General features: G+C 36.6%; 1 protein-coding gene across 1 annotated transcript; it reads right to left on the bottom strand.

Annotated features, from left to right (window-relative positions):
• Window positions 1–8,672: 8,672 nt before the first annotated feature.
• LOC134823824 (uncharacterized) lies at window positions 8,673–24,687 on the bottom strand. The gene is made up of 19 exons (XM_063835402.1): window positions 24,538–24,687; window positions 24,134–24,239; window positions 23,766–23,892; window positions 23,024–23,148; window positions 21,644–21,718; window positions 14,956–15,044; window positions 14,463–14,650; window positions 13,576–13,646; window positions 13,107–13,205; window positions 12,618–12,702; window positions 12,354–12,443; window positions 11,996–12,130; window positions 11,254–11,372; window positions 10,913–11,082; window positions 10,404–10,548; window positions 10,065–10,194; window positions 9,541–9,711; window positions 9,002–9,137; window positions 8,673–8,828 (listed from the first exon to the last, which is right to left on the bottom strand). Exons 1-19 carry the CDS (start codon window positions 24,665–24,667, stop codon window positions 8,707–8,709), a joined length of 2,313 nt encoding a protein of 770 aa, XP_063691472.1. The 5' UTR covers window positions 24,668–24,687; the 3' UTR covers window positions 8,673–8,706.
• Between the last annotated feature and the right edge of the window lie 216 nt (window positions 24,688–24,903).

Raw genomic sequence — 24,903 nt, 5'->3', positions numbered from 1 at the left:
ATGAACTTGATGACATTCCTGGTGACCATCTGTTTATAGAGGGCAGGGTTCCAGAGTCTGAAGCACTGCTCGAAACTTATCACCCCCAAATGTCCAAAGGAACAGTATAAAACAGTCGTGTTTAGATAAGGAAATATCTCACACCACCTGAAGGATAAGCTTCGTTGTAAATATGAGGCATTGTGGTAATTTAATTAATAAGGTTAATTAATAATTAATTAATAGTGATATTTCATAACCATGAGTAGGGGTATCAGTATTCAGTAGCTTGTACCCGATTATAACTCCGTAGAATAATTTGCAAATCATTGCTTTCATAAATTATAGAACAAAAGTATAATGACCCATTTATTTGCGATGGGCATTTCAGTACAATTCTCATTCAGGTTTTGTATGTTCCGAATACATGAATCTGGGTATTAGCGGGGAGATGAACCATAATAAACAAACAATCAGTTCCTATATTCTGGGTTTTGATTGGTAAATAGAGAAAACAATTGGTTCATCTCCAATATCCAGATTCATCGGCAGGTGTAACAGCATTATTATTATTATTTGATGTAATAATAATAATTTCCATAATTTCGTGCAGTGTATATTCTAAGAGTTATTATGGTTTATATTAGCAGATTTAGGTATATAATTATTGTATATAATTGTATCTATAAATACTTGAGTAAACATTAACCAGTAAACAAAGCTGGTTCCAATCAAAAATGATGTTATAATTAACAATACGTAATAGATATAATGTACCTAATTAAATAATTAAATAATTAATTAAGTAAATGTACCTATCTCCGAGTGGTCGACCTCGTGTCACACTTGACAGGCAGATGCAGGGCATTAAAAAACCTGTTGGATATCATCTGTCACATTTGAGCTTACTTAGTTTCATGATATTAGTTGTAAAAGATAGCAAAAAACCAATTGCAGTATGGGAAATATGAAGTTTTCAATGATAAAACACATTGAATTTGCCACCTAGATGACAATCACGTGAAAAAGAAAATCTTTTCGAAGAAAAAGGTGGATGGAAAAAAGTCTCACAGCAGGAGATAAAGTCACTGAAAGCAAGACTCAACATGACCAGCATGTGGTGAGACTTCTTGTCTAGGTTGGTGAGAGTGTATATCACCACTGAGTTACCATACACCCCTATTAAACTCAGCATCAACATTGGTATCATCACCAGCAGCTCTGAAATGTTACTGCATCAGTTTTAACAACGTTCAAGAGAGGATAACATGAAGATTAAAGAAACTTGTTGCAGCTGCGATTGGGTATGGCAACCCTGCTAAGATTTATACATTATTATTATGAGATGTAAAAGTATCAGGTGTAACTGTATGTTGCACTACAAACCTGCGTCAGGTTCCTGTCCCCCTAAAGGGGTTGAGGAGTAGAATCCCGTGTAGGACGTGTAGTATGTAGCATTAGTAGTGTTATTCTCTGTCGTACTTGTCACTAAGGTCGAGAGTTCCTGAATGGGACAGTTTTACGTTTCGAATGGGTTTCCCATACTAATGAAATGGGGACAGTTCTGCTGAAATGGGGACAGATTAAAGTTCTTATGGACTTTCCAAGCCTGCTGGAATAGGGACTTGCAAGATTTTGAGCCAACCGCTTGGATCTATGAATTCAACGATAAATGAATTTGGTTTACCCATTCGTAAGGGATCCCGTTTGCACACTCCATATCCAAAGATCTAAAACATTAAAATCACAGCGACATGACAAGATTGGGTCTTCAGTGTTAAACTATTGCAAGTAACTTGTGATGTTACCATATTAGGGCATCACGTGATGTGCATTGGTTGCTCCTATCCGGAGGCAGCAGAGAGGTTTAGATACAAAGCAAAGCAAGGGCTGGAGATACGAGTAACTAAGAAAGGACCCGTATAATAGTACCGTTTAAAAGATTATACAGTTTAGAAACGATTCCTTTGTCACGTGCACGGTCATTGTAAACAGGATATTTGCAACATTGTAAACAGGATATTTGACCGCAAATGACTTCGTGCTTAGTGACACGTAGCACCCTGGATATGTTAAAGGAAACCAAGGAGGGGACTAATTGACTAAGAGGGGGCTAATACCTTACTAGGATTCTTCTGTATACTAAAATTTGGGCACAAAGGTTAGAATATGCTTGTAATTCATTTGGGTGGGCCAGCATGGTCCAAATCAGAATATGCTTGTAATGCTTTAACATTTTGTTTAAGTACTTGAGTATTTTGCTGAACAAAACTTAGCTCTCAACGGAGATGGCTCCCTCTTGTACGTAAGTTGCAGTTAAACCAATTACAGCAAAAGCCAAATTTACCACACCCGATTTTCATTTACCGTGTTCATTCCCTTCCCCTAAATTGTGCTTTAAAATGTTTAATGAGTTAATGTGAACAATCAGAACTCCCATTTACCGCAAACCCCAATTTACCGCAGATTTCTCCCAAACTAAAGAGAAACCAGTCTTAAAAGTGAAGAAAGGAAAAGTGCCATAAATTTAGTGGTTCAATTCGGAAGTGACCATACATATTCAAAAGTCGTTTTTCAGCTACTCCTAAAAATATAAACTGTGGAAATGATAACGTATGGTTATTTCTGCAACAAATAACAGGATGCATTTTACGGACTAGCGCGTGACAAATGCTTCACTATTTCAATGAGCATAGTTACAGAGTTATAGCAACCAATTAGGCTTGTTCTATGTAATTTCAAATTATGATTGCCGGGCCAACTAAAGTCCAAAGTCAGTTTAGAGTATTTCAAATCAAATACGACACGCGATTTAGTAAGTTTAAGAACCCTCTTTAAGTGTTTAGGAGTAAAATCGCTCTATATAAAGTGGACCTCGCTATAACTACACAATTAAATTAAAATATACACTGCATACAAATTTCGAACGTCCTTTTAATTTTTTCCATTTTATTCTCGACGGAGCAAAAACATTGTCGGTTAAACATTCCGAGTTTTACGGTAATAATATCTTATAACATACAGCCAATCCTACTACAATTTACTAACTAATCAACTGAAATAAGTGCCACTGTTTGTACAGTCAATATTAAATCATGGAGTAGTTCGATGTTTATAAGTCTCATGATTGAAATACTGATATTTGGATTATACCCAACTATCAGTATACCCAACTATCAGTATAAAGTAAATGAGTAAACTCATTTACTTTACAATACTAAATAAATGAGTTTCACTACAACGATATAACAAATAGTTTCAACATAATACTTTCAACACTACTATATAACAAATAATTTGAGAATATGAGTATGACGTAGAAATGTCGATACGTTATTCAGCTATTTATTTCCATTAGAATCTGTCTTCACTGAGTCTATTCAGAAACAATCAGAAATTTGAATGAACGAAAGAACTATCAAATCAAGAGACTCAATACAGATACCACCACACCAGATAGGACCCAATTAAAAATATTATTACAGACATATCTCCACCCTAATTATCCTATGTAATAAATAACGGGTCGATTATTAATGGAACATACAACTCGACAACTAATTATGAATCCTGATTTCCGCCAGTCTCAAACGAATATAACGTTGACATTAATTTTACTTAAATCCAGTGCTTACAAAAGCATCAAAGTGAAGCTCGGTGATTTTAATTGTTGATTAATAGCAGCAAAATGAAAGTTACAGGTAACTCTGTTAAAAGAGACAGAGCTGCGGTTTAATTCACAATTAATATGTTGTCAGATTTGATAGTAAATGTCAGAGCGTAATAAGGGCGTGAGAAATCATAAAACAGAAAAAATGTTTTGTTACGCCGCGCGGGCACATCGAGGCTCCCATATTCGGTATTCAGCTTTTTGTCAGAACCATTCAAAATATTTGTTTAATTTGACAATTATCCCCCTTCAACAATACCTAACTAGTTGTAGCTAGTCCGTCACAAGATTAGAACTATAAAATAAATGGCAATAAAATAAACTCCGCTTTCTACTGCCCTCCTCAAGAGTTCAACATACAACTCAGCGGAATAGCGGTAATTTGGCTAATAACTAATAACTAATTACTAATTGTTCTTTACTTTGTTTGTATTAGGGGAGGTTGTTAGCGTATCATTATCTTAGTTATGAGGTATTTGACATGGTTGTATGAAAATTCCATTCATGCTATTTCTAGCATAAAGAATCACCGTTATAGTAGGGCCAGATATTTTAGTAGGGCCATTGTACTATTGTAGCTTTGTAGGAGTTTGGGTTACAACAAAATGGGCTGGGGTGTTCATGAAAGAAAGGTCAAAGTTCAATAATAGAAATAAAAGTAATATAAAATTAACGGGTCTACAATTAACTTTCCAATTTGCAGAATTTTGTTTTAATTTTGTTTTAATTTTGTTTTAATTTTGTTTTAATTTTGTTTTAATTTTGTTTTAATTTTGTTTAGATTTTGTTTAAATTAAGTAATTATTTTTGAACCAATGACAAGTTAGCAGTAAGAAGTAAAAGAACAGCTTATATTATGTTTCAGCAGGACAATCTTCAACTTCAGAGATTTCGCATATTTTACTTTTACCGCTTCTGGTAAATCACAAATACAATAATTAAACAAGCGGATTTAAAAGTGGTATAAAGGCTAAGGTATAAAGGCTGGGGTGGTGCCGGCTTATAACCGGCTAATAACCGGCTAATAACTGTCTAATAACCGGCTTATTACAGGCTAATAACCGGCTAATAACCGGCTAATAACCGGCTAATAACCGGTAAATAACCGGTTAATAACCGGCTAATAACCGGCTAATAATCGGCTAATAACCGGCTAATAACCGGCTAATAACAGGCTAATAACCGGCTAATAACCGGCTAATAACCGGCTAATAACCGGCTAATAACCGGCTAATAACCGGCTAATAACCGGCTAATAACCGGTAAATTAACCGGCTAATAACCGGCTAATAACCGGCTAATAACCGGCTAATAACCGGCTAATAACCGGCTAATAAATAAACCTGTACTTTAGGAGAGTGGTTGTGAGAGACCAATGTGAAAAGAGGGAATGTTGTTGTTGCACTACTCCCACAAGTATCTCCGCTGCTACATCGCTCTCCTTCCTCCATATTGCCTGATAGTTGGTTGTAAAACTCTGAACAATCTCCAATAGAGAATTCTTTAAAATATTTAGGTGCCCAGGGATGAAAGCCGGAATTAATGAACAGTGCTGCGTCAAGGCTTCCCTTCTTCTCTCCTGATTTTGAGCCTAGAATCCTATCCTATAATTTCAAGTTGCATAAGTCATTAAGCCAACTTTTGCTTTGATACTAACAATAAATCATGTTTAAGGAAATAAAACTTACGACTTACTCACAAAATGAGTTGAAACCGGGTAAGCAACAATAAAATGAAATAAAATTCGAAATCGGTCTTCGAAGACATGAATACACTTTGAGAACTAATTGAGACACAACGATAAAACCAAAGCTTCTCTTATCTTACTATAATCGTTTATAAGTTCAAAGTATCCTAGGATACTTCGGCTACAGAAATTAGAATTTAATTCCCTAATCAAATAATCATGGCTGGTAAATTTTTGTCTTCACATAAAGTTAAGCCACGCTTACTAGGTATGTATTTCTATCTTCAAAAAATTGTGTATGTTATTGAAGCCAGATATTTTATTTTTTACATCGCTATCTAAATTTTATATCTTCAAGTCATAATAGTCGCACTAAAATGAACAATAATGAACATTACCCTCGAAATTCATGTTATATACAAAGCACTGAAATTGCACGGGTATACTAAATTATAGCCGAATGAAACCGTAATAACTTTTGAATAATTAGAAGTAGCACTAGCAGTTAATTGTGGTTCAGTAATTAGTTCTTAAATTAAAGGTCTTGTTATTGTGGCCACAATTTTGGAAAGTCGACAATTATTAAGGAAAAGATAACTTTTCAGGATAGGACAACTTCACATAAAATACACTAAGGCTAATCTGATAAATTATCTGACATAATTAACATTAATCTGCAGCAGCTTGATTTTATCACCGGTATTAATGATAATTTGATTGAATAATTGAAAAGCATGCGAATTGGGCCGGGGACATTATTGAAATATAGTGAGGTTGACAATTTGGAATTACTAATTGAACAACAATTCTTAACAATTTCACGAGAAACTAACACGATGCGAAAGTCACTTAAATTAATCCAACAATAGTAGTAACTTAGTAAGTATATGTGATAACGAATAAATTGCGAAAACGTTTCGTAGAAGACCCCCTGAGATGTATACTTTTAACCTCAAATCTAAGGTGGTGCGATCGTTAATTAAGGGAACGTAGGTACAATTTCAATAAACAAAACAACTTATCATACTCATACCATTCTCAAATATATGTGATTGAATCCCATACCGAATGATCTCGAGTATAATCTAATTAGTACATTCTTTTAAAATCATCTCATGTCGACCAGAGGTAATCATTTTTTACTCCAAGTGGCACGTATATCAAATAACATAAATAACAGTATTCGAAAGTAGCAACTCTACATGAAACTTGGAGGAGATTTAATTGGATCCCATCTAGTCTGTAGACTATTAACTTATTAAGCTTATAGTTATCACAAAAAGGAAAAGGAAAAAAGGAAATCACAAATTTCCTATTCTCATTTTTGGCCTTAACAACCACGATTTTTTGTCCATGTACAATGTACCAGAAAGTATCCTCAGATAGATCAGAGTAGTACATTATTAGTACATTAGTTACTTATTAGTAATCAATTATTTACTAACTAGTACATGATTATAGTATGGTGAACTGGTAAACACCCTCACGAACTTCGTAATCTATGTTTTATAAAGTAATAACGGACCTTTACCGATAGTTGAAATTCGACATTTAGCGTCATTTAGCGTCATTTAGCGTCATTTAGCGTCATTTAGCGTCATCTAGCGTCATCTAGCGTCATCTAGCGTCAAGTAGCGCCATCTAGCGTCATCTAGCGTCATCTAGCGTGAAATGACGCCTGATGATGATAGATGACGCTAGATGACGCTAGATAGCGCTAATTAGCGACATGCCGCTAATTGCGTGGCACCTTTCCAATGTCGCCATCTAGCGCTAGATAGCGCTAGATGGCGCTACTTGACGCTAGATGACGCTAGATGACGCTAGATGACGCTAGATGACGCTAGATGACGCTAGATGGCGCTACTTGACGCTACTTGACGCTAGATGACGCTGAATGACGCTAGAGGACGCTAGAGGACGCTAGAGGACGCTAGATGACGCTAGAGGACGCTACCTATATTTATATAACGCTAGTTACGCGACACTGTCGCCAGGCGACAGCTAGCGCTATTTGCATAGAATTGCTGGCCTTTTTGTAGGCGACATCTAGCGCCATCTGACGCGGCGACATCTAGCGCTAGATAGCGCTAAATAGCGTGCACTGTCGCAACCCGACATTGATCGCTATCTAGCGGCTAGCGCTAAATGTCGTTGCGTCAGTTGTCGCCGCGTCAGATATCATCAGATGTCAACATATAGCGCTAGATAGCGTTAAATGTCGTTATAACTTATATGTCGCCCACAAAAAAGGCCAGAAATTCTATGCAAATAGCGCTAGCAGTGTCGCGTAACTAGCGTTATATGACGCTATAGATAGCGTCATCTAGCGTCGTCTAACGTCATCTAGCGTCATCTAGCGCCATCTAGCGCTATCTTGCGCTATCTAGCGCTAGATGGCGACATTGGAAAGGTGCCACGCAATTAGCGGCATTGTCGCTAATTAGCGCTATCTAGCGTCATCTAGCATTATCTAACGTCATCTATGATCTATCATCATCAAGCTTCATTTCACGCTAATTGCCGCTAGATGACGCTAAATCGATGATGCTAGATGTCGAATTTCAACTATCGGTAAAGGTCCGTTTTATAAAATAAAAACTAGCATGTTAACCTAACTAGTTAAGTTATAACTACAAAATGTCTTCAAGAGAGTTTTGCAGTAAAGTGGTACAAAACCGACCTGCACTATTAGCCGGTTTTTAGCCGGCTAATAACCGGCAAATAGCAGGTTATTAACCAAATTGCCGTCTTGCTGTACAGTGGTTTAGCTCCGCGATCGCAAAATACGTTTTGTTTTATTTCACTTACAACAATTAAATGTGTAACTTCATTCGTTATATTGGCTGACTGAAATAAAAATAGTTTTCGAAAATCGTTGTGTCTACAGTACTGAAATTTGGATTTAAAAAATCAAAATATTCCATATTTGAACAGAATATCAGGTGCAGAAGGAACAATCTAGACTATAATTTGTAACAACGAACAATCTAAGATTACTTTACCACTAATGTGTGTGGTTGCCTTTTGATACAGTGAAGTTATTATGAAATGGCTGCAGAATATTTAATTTCAATGATGCGGAAGCTGGTGGATAATTAAAGATTCGAGCAAAATTCTTTAAATGCTCATTTTTGTATAATTTCCGACTTGATATCTCAAAATAATGGGTTTCATTCACTAACCTTCCGTAACAATTAACGACACCTTTCGACAACATGGCGCTTTTGATGCAAAAACACATTTTTCCATTAAAATTTTATCTTCACCGCGATATATTCGCCTATAAAAATTTCAAAATATAAAGACTTTTATTGTTCAAAATGAAACAGGATATCATAACTTCATGAGTGCAACAATATGTCAAATCTCATAACCAATAAAAACAATCAAAGACAATTAAAACACTAAAGAAATTCACTAAAAAGGAGGAACGTGTAGCAGCGCATCCGGAAAGAGTGGACACGTTTTTGGAGAGAGCTGGTCCAAAACCTGAAATATTTAAATTCAATAGAGGGTATTAGAATATTTCTATGGTCCAAGAGTTGTGTTTCAAATACATAACAGTTGATAGTAATAAACCGAATGTGACGACGCTTTACCAAACTTTTCAGTCCTTAATAAATTCCAATAAATTTTGTAAAATTCTCAATAATTTGTATAACCTTGAGACGTTTCGGGAGTAATGGAGACAATGTACTCAGTATTAGACTTTACAGCTTGACCGGCAATAACAGCGTCAACGTCAGAAACATTCTTTTTGAATATCGACAATCCTGTCTCTTTCCTCTTGCAATCAACCTGCATGTGAAATTAAGCATGACGCCTATCATGATTGCAATGTTTACCAGTTAATGTTATAATACGTGTAAACGAGCCTAGACAAAATTGCTCGAGTTTACATGTTACCTGGGGACCTCAGGCTATTATATTTATGTTCATAATCATAATAGAGATTCGGCGGAATGACAGGCTGAGCGCGGCCCAGTAAGAGTTTACACCGCGGTCTGTGAAACTGTGAAAGTTCGCGAAATATTGTACTTAAAACGTAAGCGTTTTATAAAATATCTTGGGAAAGAAACATGGGTTTGGTAAATTGGGCTGCTGTAAATCATGATTTTATTGTTGCAAATATTACATACAAAATCATACGATGCAGGTAAACATACAATGGCTAATAAGTATAACAGAGAAATGAACTCACAATGTAGAACATATTCTTAAAAGACCCAGCAGGTTTGACCCAGCCTATCCTGATATTCTTAGCTCCAGATATGATGTAACGGAGAGCTGGTCGGTATAAGGGTTTATCCTCGTTAGTGGTTACTTGCAGTTCTTTAGCTAGGCCACACCCCACTGCAGTGCACCCCATCACCTGAGTTATCAGACTTAGTAAGTTAGGAGGCGTGCCAGCTGCAATCCCAATGCAATTAATTAATTGATTAAAGAAACTTTACGAAACTTTCAGAAAATCTAAGTTTGACCCATCTCTATAATCTCTGAAGCATCACAAAAACGTCCTGAGTAATCAGAATTAACACATTCTTTTTACACAGTAAAATCCCGATATAAATCAGGGTTCATGATGCAAGTGCTGAGTCCCACATCTCAAAATAAATACATAAATCGATGAAAATATTTAAAAAGCATTATAAAAATATGTCCCTCATCTTTTTTCCACCGTCCATCGTCATAAAACTTTTAAACAGTCACAAGACCAAGTTTTACCTGGACAGTATAGAGAGCGACTGGCTGTAGGTCTGGTATACGAATATAGTCCACTGAAGTGAAGTTAAACTCCCACTCGTAATCAAGTCTGTATTTTACTTTGTAACTCGTTATCTTCCCGTTCCTCTCTCTAAGTAATTTAATTACTAGGTAATTTAATTACCAGGAAATTTAACTATTTATTTAACTAATCTTGATAATTATTAGTATTTCGTCATCTGCCGTTTATAGCAACTCATCTATTAAAATTGGATTGCAATCATAAGTACAATTTCAGCTTTTTTACTTTACCAACAGAAGATAACAGATTTACAAGCTGACTAATAGAAAATAACTTACTTGAGAGGTATCTCGTTCCAGACACAGTAAAGAGAAGTAGTCCCCTCCTGTGCTTCACATCGCACCTCTGTGGGCGTGGCTCCTGGACGCTCCTCGTGGGTGTTAAACTCTATCCTGTGTCCTACCAGGTCTCCTTTAGATTGCACTGAGGTACAGGTTATTATATAAATAATTATATTATTAATTATATATAATTACGTCTAGTCTAGTTTCTGCATTATTCTCGTAGTCGTATGTGTTATCCGATAACACAATTATACACATGCAAGCATAATACAGAAATAATACCTGATACCTTGTCAGGATTCATTGTTTACAACAAAACAAACAAGCTGTCTTCTGAAAAGAGCTCCCTTATCTTTTCGCGTACTTTTTCAAAACGAGCTTTGTTGATCACGTGTAGTGACGTGTTTCAAAATTAAAACTCTCGCAATTACAATTATAATTATATCGATCTTGTATAGTATTTGTTTCCAAAAATAATAATTTTCTCCCAAAAGTGTACGTACCGTATGCGTAGTAAGGGGTACCAGGGTGGAGGTTCTCCACAACAGTTGATAGTTTTACAGTGTGGGAAGGTTCAAGGTTCTCCTTCCATGCCCGGTTCTGGACTATTATCTGATAGATTAAAGCTTTGTTCTGGTTTGCTCGCGGACTGTCCCATTCCAGCCGAACACTCCTGATGTAAAGTTTCTTCAACACAAGGAAATTTTTTATATTCTTGTTTAAACACATGGAAATTTTTGCTTGTCCGGGATTGTAAGTGTAATTGCAAGTTTTATATATTTGCGAATCTTTTTGAAGAAACGAATTGCGCAACCAGTATTTAATTAATTAATTAAGTAATTACCGAGGACTGAGCACAGTGTGTCTGAGAGAAAAGCAATTTCTACTGGTCTCGGAGTGGGGGTATGTTTCCACGTAAAGAGGATCTGAGATACTGGTACCTGACCAGTTCTTCACGCGGACCTGCAGATTATTGGTAACTTATTGGTAACTTATTGGTAACTTATTGGTAACTTATTGGTAACTTATTGGTAACTTATTGGTAACTTATTGGTAACTTATTGGTAACTTATTGGTAACTTATTGGTAACTTATTGGTAACTTATCTCAGGTGATCTGAGATACTGGTACCTGACCAGTTCTTCACACGAACCTGCAGATTATTGGTAACTTATTGGTAACTTATTGGTAACCTATTGGTAACTTATTGGTAACTTATTGGTAACTTATTGGTAACTTATTGGTAACTTATTGGTAACTTATTGGTAACTTATCTCAGTTGATCTGAGATACTGGTACCTGACCAGTTCTTCACACGAACCTGCAGATTATTGGTAATTTATTGGTAACTTATTGGTAACTTATTAGTAACTTATTGGTAACTTATTGGTAACTTATTGGTAACTTATTGGTAACTTATTGGTAACTTATTGGTAACTTATTGGTAACTTATTGGTAACTTATTGGTAACTTATTGGTAACTTATTGGTAACTTATTGGTAACTTATTGGTAACTTATTGGTAACTTATTGGTAACTTATTGGTAACTTATCGGTAACTTATTGGTAACTTATTGGTAAAACTACCTGATAATATCCAGTATCAGTATCAGTAGTACAAATAATCAGTATAGAGACTGTCTTGGTATCTGCATTCCACGTGCACTGTTTATGCCACCCTGCCTCCATCTGGAATTCCTCTCCGTTCTTGTAGCACGCTATCTGATAATTGATTGATTTGATTTAATTAATTAATTAATTAATTAATTAATTGGGGAGTTCACCAGAAGTAAACTCGGCACTAACGCCTCAAAAATGTTATTTACAAACAAACTTGTAAGCTTTGTGCTTTTAAAGTATCATTATTTTGGTTCAAGTAGAACTGTTTTGTGGAATGGAATTTGTGGAATGCATCATGGTTATCAAAGTATTTTGAATTTTCTACCTCGTCCACATTGATTTCTGTGTGCAGAGCGTCTGAGTGACCTCGTGTAACTTTGAAGTCTATCGTGAAATTGGCACCGTACTCTACAATCTGTAAACGTGTATTTAAATGTGTAAAATGTGTAATTGCACTAATCAAATAAATGTGTAAAATGTGTCATCAATACTATGAACACCTTTGCAATGAGAGCAAGGTATCAGAAATATAAAAAAGTGATTTCCGATAACAAGCCATTTGACAGAATGACAAATTCAGATAACTAACGTCTATTTGAGATGAGGATTTTATTTTAAGCGGCTCTGTTATCGCTATTCGGTAGTTTGCCATATACAGTGAGAACATTTGTTGACTGAAAGCATTTTAAAAAGGGTTACAACTTTAATGAGTTGGTACTTTATGGATGTGCTTTATAATGCAGTGATTATGCTTCACAATTTCTAATATTTTAGAGATACAAAGCTTTCAAGCAGCTTTAGATGATTATATTAAAATGTCCACATTCCGATAATTCTTATCAACTATAAGGTTCCTATTTCCTAATTCCTAATAGAGTTTCATTATCTCTGATCCAAGTATTTTAAACGTGTAAATATTTAAATAATCAGTCAATAGTTATTATTATAAAACTTATTGTTATAAAACTTATTATTATAAAACTTATTATTATAAAACTTATTGTTATAAAACTTATTATTATAAAACTCCAATCTTATTGTGACAATCATATTGTAACAATGTAGTTTCTACACATACCTATCGTAAGTCCCACAGTCGACTGAGTTGATAAAAACATCTTTATTCGTGTAGTTCCGCAATACTCCTGTACATACTTTATCGCTGTACGATATGAACCTGGGAATTTTTTTATATTTTTAAAGAGAGGCTGGGCTACGAGAGGATAGCATTGAGATGCTCTGCCTACCTCTGGGGTGTGACAACCCTGGGGAAGGTTGCCGGTGAAATCAGAGTGACTGGTGGAGGATGGTGTAAAGAGTGACATGCGTCAAAATGATACGCTTAAGTGCCAGCTGGGTTTGGAGGAGTAAAAAGAGAGAGAGAACATGGGAATGAGCAAGGCTATTTTCAGATTTATAATCAATGATGTTATAACATTCGCACTTCGCACCTCGCGCGGGTTAATTGTTAGTATTTTGGGTACTACTAGTTATAATAGTTATTTTACAGAATGGAAATTAAAATCCAGCAAATCTTGCTTCCTCACCTTGGGCTCTGGACTAATGTTTTCATTTCGTAACCAATGTAGCTGGAGTTGGAGTGCATATCAGCGAACACCTGTGGTTCAGGAATTATAAGTTTCGAATTTCAGACCCTAATTGAGCCAAAATACTATGTCATAATATCATGATTACATTGAGAGATTTAACAAAAATGTGAAAAATCCCTTTTAAATTTTTATCAGCGTGATCCCATGAGTGCCGTGATAAACAGGTCAACATTAACAACTAACCTCAACATTAACAACTAACCTCAACATTAACAACTAACCTCAACATCAACAACTAACCTCAACATTAACAACTAACCTCAACATTAACAACTAACCTCAACATTAACAACTAACCTCAACAATCAACATTAACAACTAACCTCAACATTAACAACTAACCTCAACATTAACAACTAACCTCAACATTAACAACTAACCTCAACATTAACAACTAACCTCAATATTAACAACTAACCTCAACATTAACAACTAACCTCAACATTAACAACTAACCTCAACATTAACAACTAACCTCAACATTAACAACTAACCTCAACATTAACAACTAACCTCAACATTAACAACTAACCTCAACATTAACAACTAACCTCAACATTAACAACTAACCTCAACATTAACAACTAACCTCAACATTAACAACTAACCTCAACATTAACAACTAACCTCAACATTAACAACTAACCTCAACATTAACAACTAACCTCAACATTAACAACTAACCTCAACATTAACAACTAACCTCAACATTAACAACTAACCTCAAAATTAACAACTAACCTCAACATTAACAACTAACCTCAACATTAACAACTAACCTCAACTGTCAAGATTAACAACTAACCTCAACATTAACAACTAACCTCAACATGAACATCTTCATGAGGCCTGATATACATGTAGAGATTACTGGAAGTTCTGTGATACGAGAAACAACTGTCGATCCAGCACTTCACGTTTTTTGGATTAAGGAAGTAGTAGTCTATTCTGATTTGCTGAGGAATTGTAGGGGTCAGAATATCGTCCTCTATCTTTAACTCGTAGTCAGGACCTGAATAGTAGCGGAGAGGGATTTATTTGTTGGTAATTTGTTGGTAATTTGTTGGTAACTAATTGTAAATTTTTGGTAACTTATTGGTAACTAATTGTTAATTTGTTGGTAACTTATTGGTAACTAATTGTTAATTTGTTGGTAACTTTTTGGTAACTAATTGGTAATTTGTTGGTAACAAGTTGGTGGCTTATTGTTGGACTTATCAGTGACGAAAATCATGAGGATATGACGAAAGTTATTGATCAGTCAGCTTTATTGCAGCATCGACCGATCGAATATCTGTAAAAACGTAAAAGTTATACTTTGTGCTGAGTGTTTTGAGCATTGGGAGTCCGCAGAACACCTCTCTCCACAATTATTAGTGGCACTGCATGAGTAGAAACCGACATCGCTGAAAAATGTTAACTTTAATACTTTAATATCATTTCCAGTATCATTTTTAAATCATTGACAGTTCCTTTTCGTCGCTTGCTCGGTATCTAACCTTTTGGTAAATTTCTGAAACATACTTCCCTATTCATCAATATTCACTTTTCATTCATCAATATTCACTAAACATTCATCAATATTCACTAAATTCATTCATCAATATTCACTAAATGTTTTGTTGCTGCTGATAGTAATCTGATAAGCTGATAACGCGCGGCCTGACCTGCCTTTTAGCCACGTCTTGTTAACCAGTTTACATCCTACACCTACTTTTACACCCTCTATACCATGTCTTCTGAGCCTAGTTCGAGTCCTACTGACCTAAGCTTGATCCCCTCGAGTCCTCTGGAGTCCCACAGCCCTACCTCTAGTTCGAGTACCACGACGCAGAGCGACACATCTGAAAAGGGGTTGCTGGGCAGTGGTGCCCCCACCACTGCCGCAGATCAAAAACACTGCTCGGCAAACCCTCAAGCTGAAGGTAAGATAAACGTCGAAAATCACAGTACGCAGACAGAGTTTGTTGGTTTTTGGGTACCTACTTTTACGCCAGAAACTTGCCTCGAGCTACTGCCGTCACTTACACCGGACCAACTTTATCGTGAATCTTTAAGTGCCGGACTCTGTAAATCTACAAACAAAACGCTACGAAAACCATACATGACAGCAAAGCTAAATCTAGACTCTAGATACTATGATCATCTTATCAGAAATCCAACTGATAAGCAGACTATACACGATAATCTAACCTCCGATTTTTGCATGCTGCTGGAAAAAGCCGAACAGACGCTTGACGAATACAAGGAGGTGATAAGGAGCTCTAGTTCTCTCGTCGCTAGGAACTCTACTCCCAACACTACTTCGGATCCCTCAACCTTCGTCACAGGTTCGCCAGCCGGACACGAGGAAGTACTAGAAGCTACTCCGGTAAGAAGTTTGCGATCAAAGTTTGAGTTTGAAACGCATAATGTTTGTGATGGACTGGACTTTCAACGCATAGGATCACGTGACGTCTCTTACTTCGGCTCCAGTAAATACAGTTACGGCAGTATTACCCATCGCGCTAAGGCCTACCCACCATCTGATCACGCTGTAAATAAGATATTAGACTGTATAGCTGACGAACTAGACGATCCCACCTTCAATAGGGATAACGTTACTTGCATGGTCACTAGATACCAGACAGGCTCAGACTCTATCCCGTTTCACTCTGATAATGAAACAGGCTTAACGGGTGAAATCATCACTGCCAGCTTTGGGGCCACTCGCACCTTAACTTTCCGTAACATAGTCACTGATGAGCGACGTGAACACGAACTAAGGAATGGCACAGTGTACGCAATGACCACAGAGTCTCAGTTTTTCTGGGAGCATGCGATACAACCCGAACCTGGCGTCACCTCGTGTCGTGTGTCAGTGACCTTTAGACGCATTGACAAGCCCATGCGCACGCACATTCCTAAAATCCATGAACCGTCAATAGCACCATCCGACCCCCTGAGACCCTCCAAACAGACTGTCCTATACCTTACTGACTCTATGATACGTAACACCCCATCATCTTTCCCCTCTAACTTTCGTGTCATAAAGCGTGACATGTACCAACTCACGGACTTAATGAAGTTTGAAAATTTTTTTGAAAACTGCGATTATGTGATTATATCTTCCGGTATTAATGATTTGTCGAGATATGACCATAGAAGCTATACACTTTCCCGTGAAATTAGGGACAATTTTAACTACTTGTTTGCTAGATATCCAAAAACAGTGTTTGTTTTCAACTCCCTTCTTAGAACGAGATTTGCATGGTTAAATAAGGAGGTTGATTTGTTTAACCGCTGCATGTTTGACTTTAGTCTGATCGAAAATCGTAACTTTTGGTTTTTCGACTCCCACCATATTTGTAGTGTGATATTTAACAAAGGGTTTGAGATTTTAGATAGATCTGGAAATGGGATTCACATTACTCAGCTGCCCAAGAGTGAGATAGCTAACTGTCTGGTGACCGGTGTTCAAAAACTCTCTATGCGAAGCGAGAAAGTTCGAAAGCACTGGCCATTAAGGCGGGAGTTTGTCTCGCTCTTGCCTGGTAACTAACGGTTAAATACAAACTCACAAAGCCGTACCCCAGCCTACTACTTATACTTGCCGCGCCAAAATTTTCACAATCTTTAAGGGATTATAGCTTACATCTTATGGTTATAATGAAAACCCTCGCATGAAAATATATAGTCATGCCCGTGCTCTTATCAGCTTATCGTAAGTTACTAGAATTCTTGCCCGAGTTTTTTAAACACTTTAGAATAGTTCTGAAATCAGTACCGCTATCGTAATATTGTAATATTGTAGACTACGTTACGATTCTATCTACACACAGAGCTGTATAGTTCTTGATAGGTAGGTCTAACAAGTTTTCTTTTTCATCTTTACGCTTTCTCAGCACACAGTTTATTCCTCATTCATTCACACGCACACACATTAGCTTTTTATACATATTCTTAGACTGTACAAGCTATTCTATACACCATACTATACACTCTTATCTATTTAATATCTTACTTAATTATTCACAGATATCTGGTATTTACACATCTTGAACAATGGTTGAACCTAGTTTCAAATCACAATGCTCAAGTTGCTTCGGGTGGTCTTATGCTCCTAGAAATGTTTTCATTTGTCCTGTATGTGACAAACCAGTTCATAAAAAATGCCTCAAAGATTATCTTGGTTGTATTACATGCTGTCTAAACCTAATACCTGGCTATAGAGTAACTTCCTACGAACTTAATGATAATTACAATACAATAACCCCCACTTTTAACCCCTATATTCGTTCTCACGTACTGAATCAAATAGGCGAACTTACTGATGAAATAGATTCCAGCGAAATCGATCTCAACAATTGTATATCGGAGATATTGGTTAGCTGTAAGTACCAACACCCTGATAATATCAAGACCCCTAGCAATCGCGAATTTAAGATACTTTCGTTAAACGTTAGATCACTCGTGAAGAATATCTCAAATTTTAGTGAAGAAATAGAAACATTCTCCAAATTTGACCTCATCTGCCTCAATGAAACCAACTGTAAAATTTCTAATCTTCCTAATGGTCTGAACGACATTGAAATCGAACAGTTTTACGAGCCCTTTATCAAAGAACCTGCACGTAAATCTGGAAAAGGAGGTGGTCTTGCGCTCTATGTTAACAAACGCGTTTGTGATTACGATAAAATACAGGAACTCGAACTCAATCTGAGTCCAGAAGAAGTTACTTGCGGAGAATTTCAATTGCTTAAAATCAACAATTTTAAAAACGGAAATAAGACAAAAATCATCGTAAATTTCTACCGCTCGCCATCCACAAGCCCTAAAAAATTCCTTGAAAAGTTTGAAAACGTGCTCAGGGGTCTTGATAGACACTCCAGAAAGCAGATAGTCTTCCTGGGTGATGCAAATATTGATCTTATAAAATACGATACCGACGCTTACAGCCAGGATCTTATAAGCTTACTAGAAAAATATGGGTTTGCCCAGACTGTCTCCAAGCCTACCAGGGTAACTGACCACAGTGCAACGCTTATTGATCACGTGTATACTAATCACGTGACAAACGTTGTTAGTTGTAATGTCGTGACGTTGGATATGTCAGATCATCTCGCGGTTAGCACGACCATTAGTTTAGGAGCCACACCTAGTTTGAACGAGCGATTCCGTAGTCAACGTGTAAAGAACAACAACACTAGCTTGAAATTAGAGGCCCGTGTATTTAACGAAGCTAATCATGCTAAATTCAAAGAGCTTATTGTAAGTGAGACCTGGGATGATGCTACCTCCTCAACGTGCGCTGATGAACAATACAATTCCATCTATCAAACGTACATGAAACACTACAATACTGCATACCCCCTGAAGCGCGACAGTTCGAGAAGAAAATTCGAAAGAGCTGACCCAAAGCCTTGGATCTTACCCTGGCTTGAGGCGGCATGCAACCGCAAGAAGTTACTTTTTTTTGAAAAAACTATAAATCCATCACAAAAAAACTGCGACGCGTATGATAAAATGAAAAAGTTTTGTCACAAACATGTGAATCTAGCCAAAGAAAAGTACTATAAAAAAATGTTTGACAAATACCAAAACTGCTCTAAAAGTCAATGGAAAATTATCAATGGCCTCCTGAACCGTAACAGAAAAAAGTTCGGACACACCCGTCTGAAGGACGACGATGGCACGATTATAAGCTCCGATCTGGCAGTCGCTGAGAAATTTAACGGCTACTTCTCCGGTATTGCAGCCAGTATCAAGAGGCAAATCGCTGCCCGTCGAACCTTTGACCCAGGTGGTTTCAAGCATTTTCTTAAGGCTTCGTGTAGTAACTCGATGTTTCTTAAGCCTACATCACACGGTGAAGTCCAAAAGATAATATCAGGGCTTAAGAACAAGTCCACACTCGATTGTAAAATTGAGCCATTGAAAATTGCAAACAGCTGCGAAAACTTTACCAGGGCACTAGCTAATGTCATTAACTGTTCGTTCTCCAGTGGTACCTTCCCAAATGCTCTAAAAACTGCGAAAGTCGTTCCTATCCACAAAGGTGGTTCAAAATTGGAAGTAGCTAATTATAGGCCGATCTCTCTTTTGGGATCATTCTCGAAAATTTATGAGAAACTTATGCATGCTCGTGTTTTAGAATTTTTAGATAAGAACGATTCTCTTTTCGAAAATCAATACGGATTTCGGCCAGGAAGATCGTGCGAACATGCACTGCTCAATGCCCAAAATTCCATACTACACTCTCTGAATAAGAAACAAATTTCCCTACTGCTCCTGCTCGATTACAGTAAAGCCTTTGACGTGCTTGATCATGAGACCTTGCTTAAGAAGCTTGACCATCATGGGATCCGGGGAGTCGCGCACGAATGGTTTAGATCTTACCTTTGTAATCGATCTCAATACGTAACTTTAAACGGAACTTGCTCTTCTAGCATGCCCATAGTTTACGGCGTACCTCAGGGTAGCATTTTAGGACCTCTCTTATTTGTAATTTATATAAACGACCTACCTGGAATTAGTGATTTTGCAAAGTTCATCCTTTATGCCGACGACGCAAACATATTAATTAGTGGAACCACCCTAGAAGAAATACAATTAAAAGCTAATCAGCTAATTTCACGTCTTGTAGATTGGGTAGGTGTTAATGGGCTATCTTTAAATGTAAAAAAGACGTGTTATATGATTTTCACTAGAAAAAGAATCGACTTCAGCGGCTTTAATTTGTCCATTGACAACACTGTAATCGAACGTAAGACTGAAGCAAGATTTTTAGGAGTGATCCTAGACGAAAAGCTCACTTGGCAAAAACACATTACGGCCGTTAGAATAAAGATGGGTCGCTACCTCGGAGTTATGTATAAGCTAAAGCACCTTCTACCTATCAAAGCCCGCCTAAACATTTTCCAAAGCCTTATCCAATCCCATCTAAATTTCTGTTCTTTAGTGTGGGGATTTGCCTCAAAATGTCACATTGAATCTCTGTTCACCAAGCAAAAGCAGGGAATTAGAGCTGTTATGTCAGGATATGTAAATTATAGATATAAAGACGGCAATCCCCCGGAGCACACAAAAAGTGCGTTTAGATTGCATAATATCCTAACAGTCCATAGCGTCATTGTAAAAAACGCTCTTATTCTACTACACAAAGTAAGGAACATGCCAAGCCTTCTCCCTAAATCCATCAAAGAACTTTTCCCTCACGATATTCCCACCTATAATTCCACATTCGAACATAACCTTTCTTGGTTCACAACTTACAACGGCCCAACATTTAGAAATACTCTTTTCTTCAAAGGACCCATGCTCTCTATTACAAAACAAAGTAAGGATATAACTATTCCAAGTTCTACCTTTTCAATTGAAATCTTTAAAAATTCAGCTAAGCGCGAACTCCTCAAGCTGCAAAGCTCAGGAGACGATGAAAATTGGCCAAATTTCTTACTTTATAGTATACCTGGGCTAAGAAAGTCTCAACGAGAAGGGCGCTCGCAAATAGACTACAGCACCGAGTTAGTAAGCGACAACGCGTAAAGAAAGATCACTCGCGACAAATGACCATGATCTGTTATCAACAACATATCATTTTAATTTCACTGCCATTATGCAATGCCGAATTTACATCTGCCGCGCAAAACTTTTTATCAATTACTATTAAATAGTAATTAGCATGTTTACAAATTGCGACTTCAACCAGTTTTGCAGACCGTTAGTTATATAGTACTTTTAGTAGGGCATTTATTTTAATATATTTATTTTACATTATTATATTTTAGTGTGACTTCTATAATTTCATTTATGTAATAAACATTGATCAATAAATTGCGGCACACGCCAACCTCCACCGTGGGGTTTCAAAACAAAAATTTAGCTATTTGCTGAAGAACAACAACGACAACAACAACTGAGTCACAATTATTGCAAATTGGATTAAAGTATTTGAAAAGAGTCGAGATGTTTAGTTATCCAAATCATTTAAAATAAAAATGAAAGTAGTTGAAGATTGCCGAACCTGTCAGAAAAATTAGAAATAAAGAGATGTCCCAAGTTTGATATCGTATACTTGTCATCATCGCTGATGATGTCCCTGTAGCAAAGGATATTGTTGTCATATTCAATGTCAGAACAGTCGGCAAAATTATTACATAAAGCATTCAATATGATATGAGCCTTAAGAGGAGAAACTTTAAATATAATTTGGTCGCGGGAAAAATGGTATATATATTTCGCTGGATTGTACAACTTTCGTCTTGGTAGATTCCAAACACAAGGAAATTTTCCTTCTGGTTGGTAATATACTCAATGATGGAAGTATAGTGTATTGGCTATGCCCCGCTTACTAGTTTAGCTCTTTCTAGTCCCCTGCTACACGGCATGTAAACAGGGATTGGCTAGTTAGAGGCGGTCCGTGTAGGCCTTACACTGTTCTTTCAGCAATACTCATATTACTATTATATATTAGTATCTAAGAAAGTTCTTTTATTCAAATTTCTGATTGTTTCTGAATAGACTCAGTGAAGACAGATTCTAATGGAAATAAATAGCTGAATAACGTATCGACATTTCTACGTCATACTCATATTCTGAAATAGTATTACTATTAATTCAATTATGACGATCAATATGTACATTAAAAATTTCAGCTATTTATTTCTATTAGAATCTGTCTTCACTGAGTCTATTCAGAAACAATCAGAAATTTGAATAAAAGAACTATCAAAATGAGACTCAATAACACTACACGAATCCACCAGAGTATCTTAGTAGATGTAGTTATTATGAGTATACAACCCGTTCAATAATCCCAGTACCTTCAACTCATTCTAACTTATTCCTAAAAGTCCCTTGTACTTGTTCCGCGGTAATAACCACACACTAAATATACGTGTGCCACGCCCTGCATGCGTCATTATATGATAAGTGTCTGATATGGCATACCCTCGTGTTATATGGACAAATATCCAACTTTTAAAACTGGTTTAGAAATATGATATTCAACATAAGTTGGTTTTTAGACAAGATAATGCTGTAAGAGAAGCATACCGGACGATTAATAAGAGAGCCAAAGTTGATAGATCTCATGACAATAACCGCACACGAGGGGCCGCGGTTCTATCCCAAAAGGGTGGACACGAGCCTCGCACCGCCCCTGTGTCTTCCTTCCGCGTGTCCTCTACACCTCATGACGGCTTATAGATAAGGTTTTGATATATCCCCAAATATTCGTCAGATAAATTATTAACAACTTTTTTGAACTACGGAATATGAAAGCATATACATCTCCTAAAAGTTTTAACATGGATATTGAATAACTCAAATATCCTTCTATCCTTGCAATGCTCACACGAATACCTCAAATTCCTATATGAATATCCTACTCCCGAATACTCACACGAATTTCTCGCCGTCTCGTTTCCTCCATGTCACGGAAGGTAAAGGTTCTCCCATAACGGTACAAGGTACCACAACACCGCGTCCTCGTTTATTTATTTCTGGTAACGCCCGGGACAGATATTCCTGAGGAGATATCCGCGTTACAAGGACAACAACACTATAATCAGGATGAAATGATGGTTACTAGGACAACAACACTATAATCAGGATGGAATGATAGTTACTAGGACAACAACACTATATTCAGGATAAAAGGATAGTTAACAGGGATAAAAAACCGTAAAAATCGGGATAAAAGGTTGTTTACCGGAACAAGAACACATTGGTTAGTAACTATAGGGTTAGTAACTATTGGGTTAGTAACTACAGGTTAGTAACTATTGGGTTAGTAACTACAGGTTAGTAACTATTGGGTTAGTAACTACAGGTTAGTAACTATTGGGTTAGTAACTACAGGTTAGTAACTATTGGGTTAGTAACTATTGGGTTAGTAACTATTGGGTTAGTTACTATTGGGTTAGTAACTATTGGGTTAGTTACTATTGGTTAGTAACTACAGGTTAGTAACTATTGGGTTAGTAACTATTGGGTTAGTAACTACAGGTTAGTAACTACAGGTTAGTAACTATTGGGTTAGGAACTATCGGTTAGTTACTACAGGTCAGTAACTATTGGCTACCGGTAAATGTAAGATGGGATTGTAAAGATCCACTAATTGTCCTGAGTTCTGTTTAACGTACCTCTGGTTTCTGCATACACAGGTAGGAGGCTGTGATGTTCAGAATGTAGGGAATAATAAAACCGATATCTCCTGATTTTAGTGCCATCGTGTAACTACCCTCGTGGCTTACTGATGATACTGAAAATCTGAAACAGAAAAGTGTTGCTTTTATGCTTCAGGGCAAACAAATTTGAAGTTGGATCAAAGCAATGAAGAGTATTTACCAACTTATCAACTGTTGAAATGATATAATTATAAATTAAAATTATCGTTCGCTTTGTCAGCACTGTGTTTGTTAACTGTAAAGTTTATCATGAATAAAATCGCTCTGAGACATATCAATAATTAATTAATTAATTAATTAATAATAATATTATGAAAATTTACCTGCTTGTTCCATTTGTAGGAACTTCTCTGTTAAAATTTTGATAAACTGATATGTCACATTCTTGCTCGACACAATACTTCACGTATAGATCATAGTTCTTTAGTTCTGAAAATGGGGATGCCTATTTCATATATTCATTGGGTTTAGCCAGGTTTCGACGTTAACATACAAATTTAAACAATTTAATAACACCTTACAATTTTCTGTCACATAATTTCAATGATGTCCAAAAAATCTTAAATTTCGTGCAATTACGTATTTCTTTAATCTTTAAGATGTGGCAGATATTTGTTCAACCAAAAAATGAATTTCAATTAATTAACTAATGAATTTCAATTAATTAACTAATAATGAATTTCAATTAATTAACTCATAAAATGTTAAACATTTATATACTCTTTACCAGGTGAGAGTTGGAAAAAGTCGAAAGAGCTAGTCGTTCCCGGATAAAATATTTGTCTGGCAGTTTCGTGTGTATTTACAAGTAGGTGGAGGGGGAGCAATGTAGTGAAGTACAGTAGAACACTATTCATTCAGGCACATCAGACTGAAACAGAGTGACATGGTTAAACACTGTTAGATTGGTACAGGATGGGGGCCGGGGGGGGGGGGACTTTATCAATTATTGTGGGCTAATGTTGAGACTGGTAGTGTGATATGATACCCTACAATTGGCCTGGAGGGGGATATTTAAAACATATAAGTGATACGAAAGATTTTATTAGCAGGAGCTTTCAAAATACTTGTGTAAATCGTCTTCAGCTGGGGA

Source organism: Bolinopsis microptera, chromosome 12 (genome assembly GCF_026151205.1).
Source record: "Bolinopsis microptera isolate Bmic1 chromosome 12, MBARI_Bmic_1.0, whole genome shotgun sequence".
Classification (NCBI taxonomy): domain Eukaryota; kingdom Metazoa; phylum Ctenophora; class Tentaculata; order Lobata; family Bolinopsidae; genus Bolinopsis; species Bolinopsis microptera.
The sequence above is the reverse complement of the archived record's forward strand: the minus strand, read 5'-3'. Positions and strand labels throughout refer to the sequence as shown.

Bases quoted from the DNA above. Each gene is read 5' to 3' on its own strand.
- LOC134823824 (XM_063835402.1), bottom strand. From the start codon at position 24,667: ATGAATAGTGTTCTACTGTACTTCACTACATTGCTCCCCCTCCACCTA. The intron at 21,719-23,023 runs GTGAGTATTCGG...CCTTTGCTACAG, and splicing joins CGAGACGGCGAGAAATTCGT to GGACATCATCAGCGATGATG. The intron at 10,195-10,403 runs GTAAGTTATTTT...TAAATTACTTAG, and splicing joins TGGAACGAGATACCTCTCAA to AGAGAGGAACGGGAAGATAA.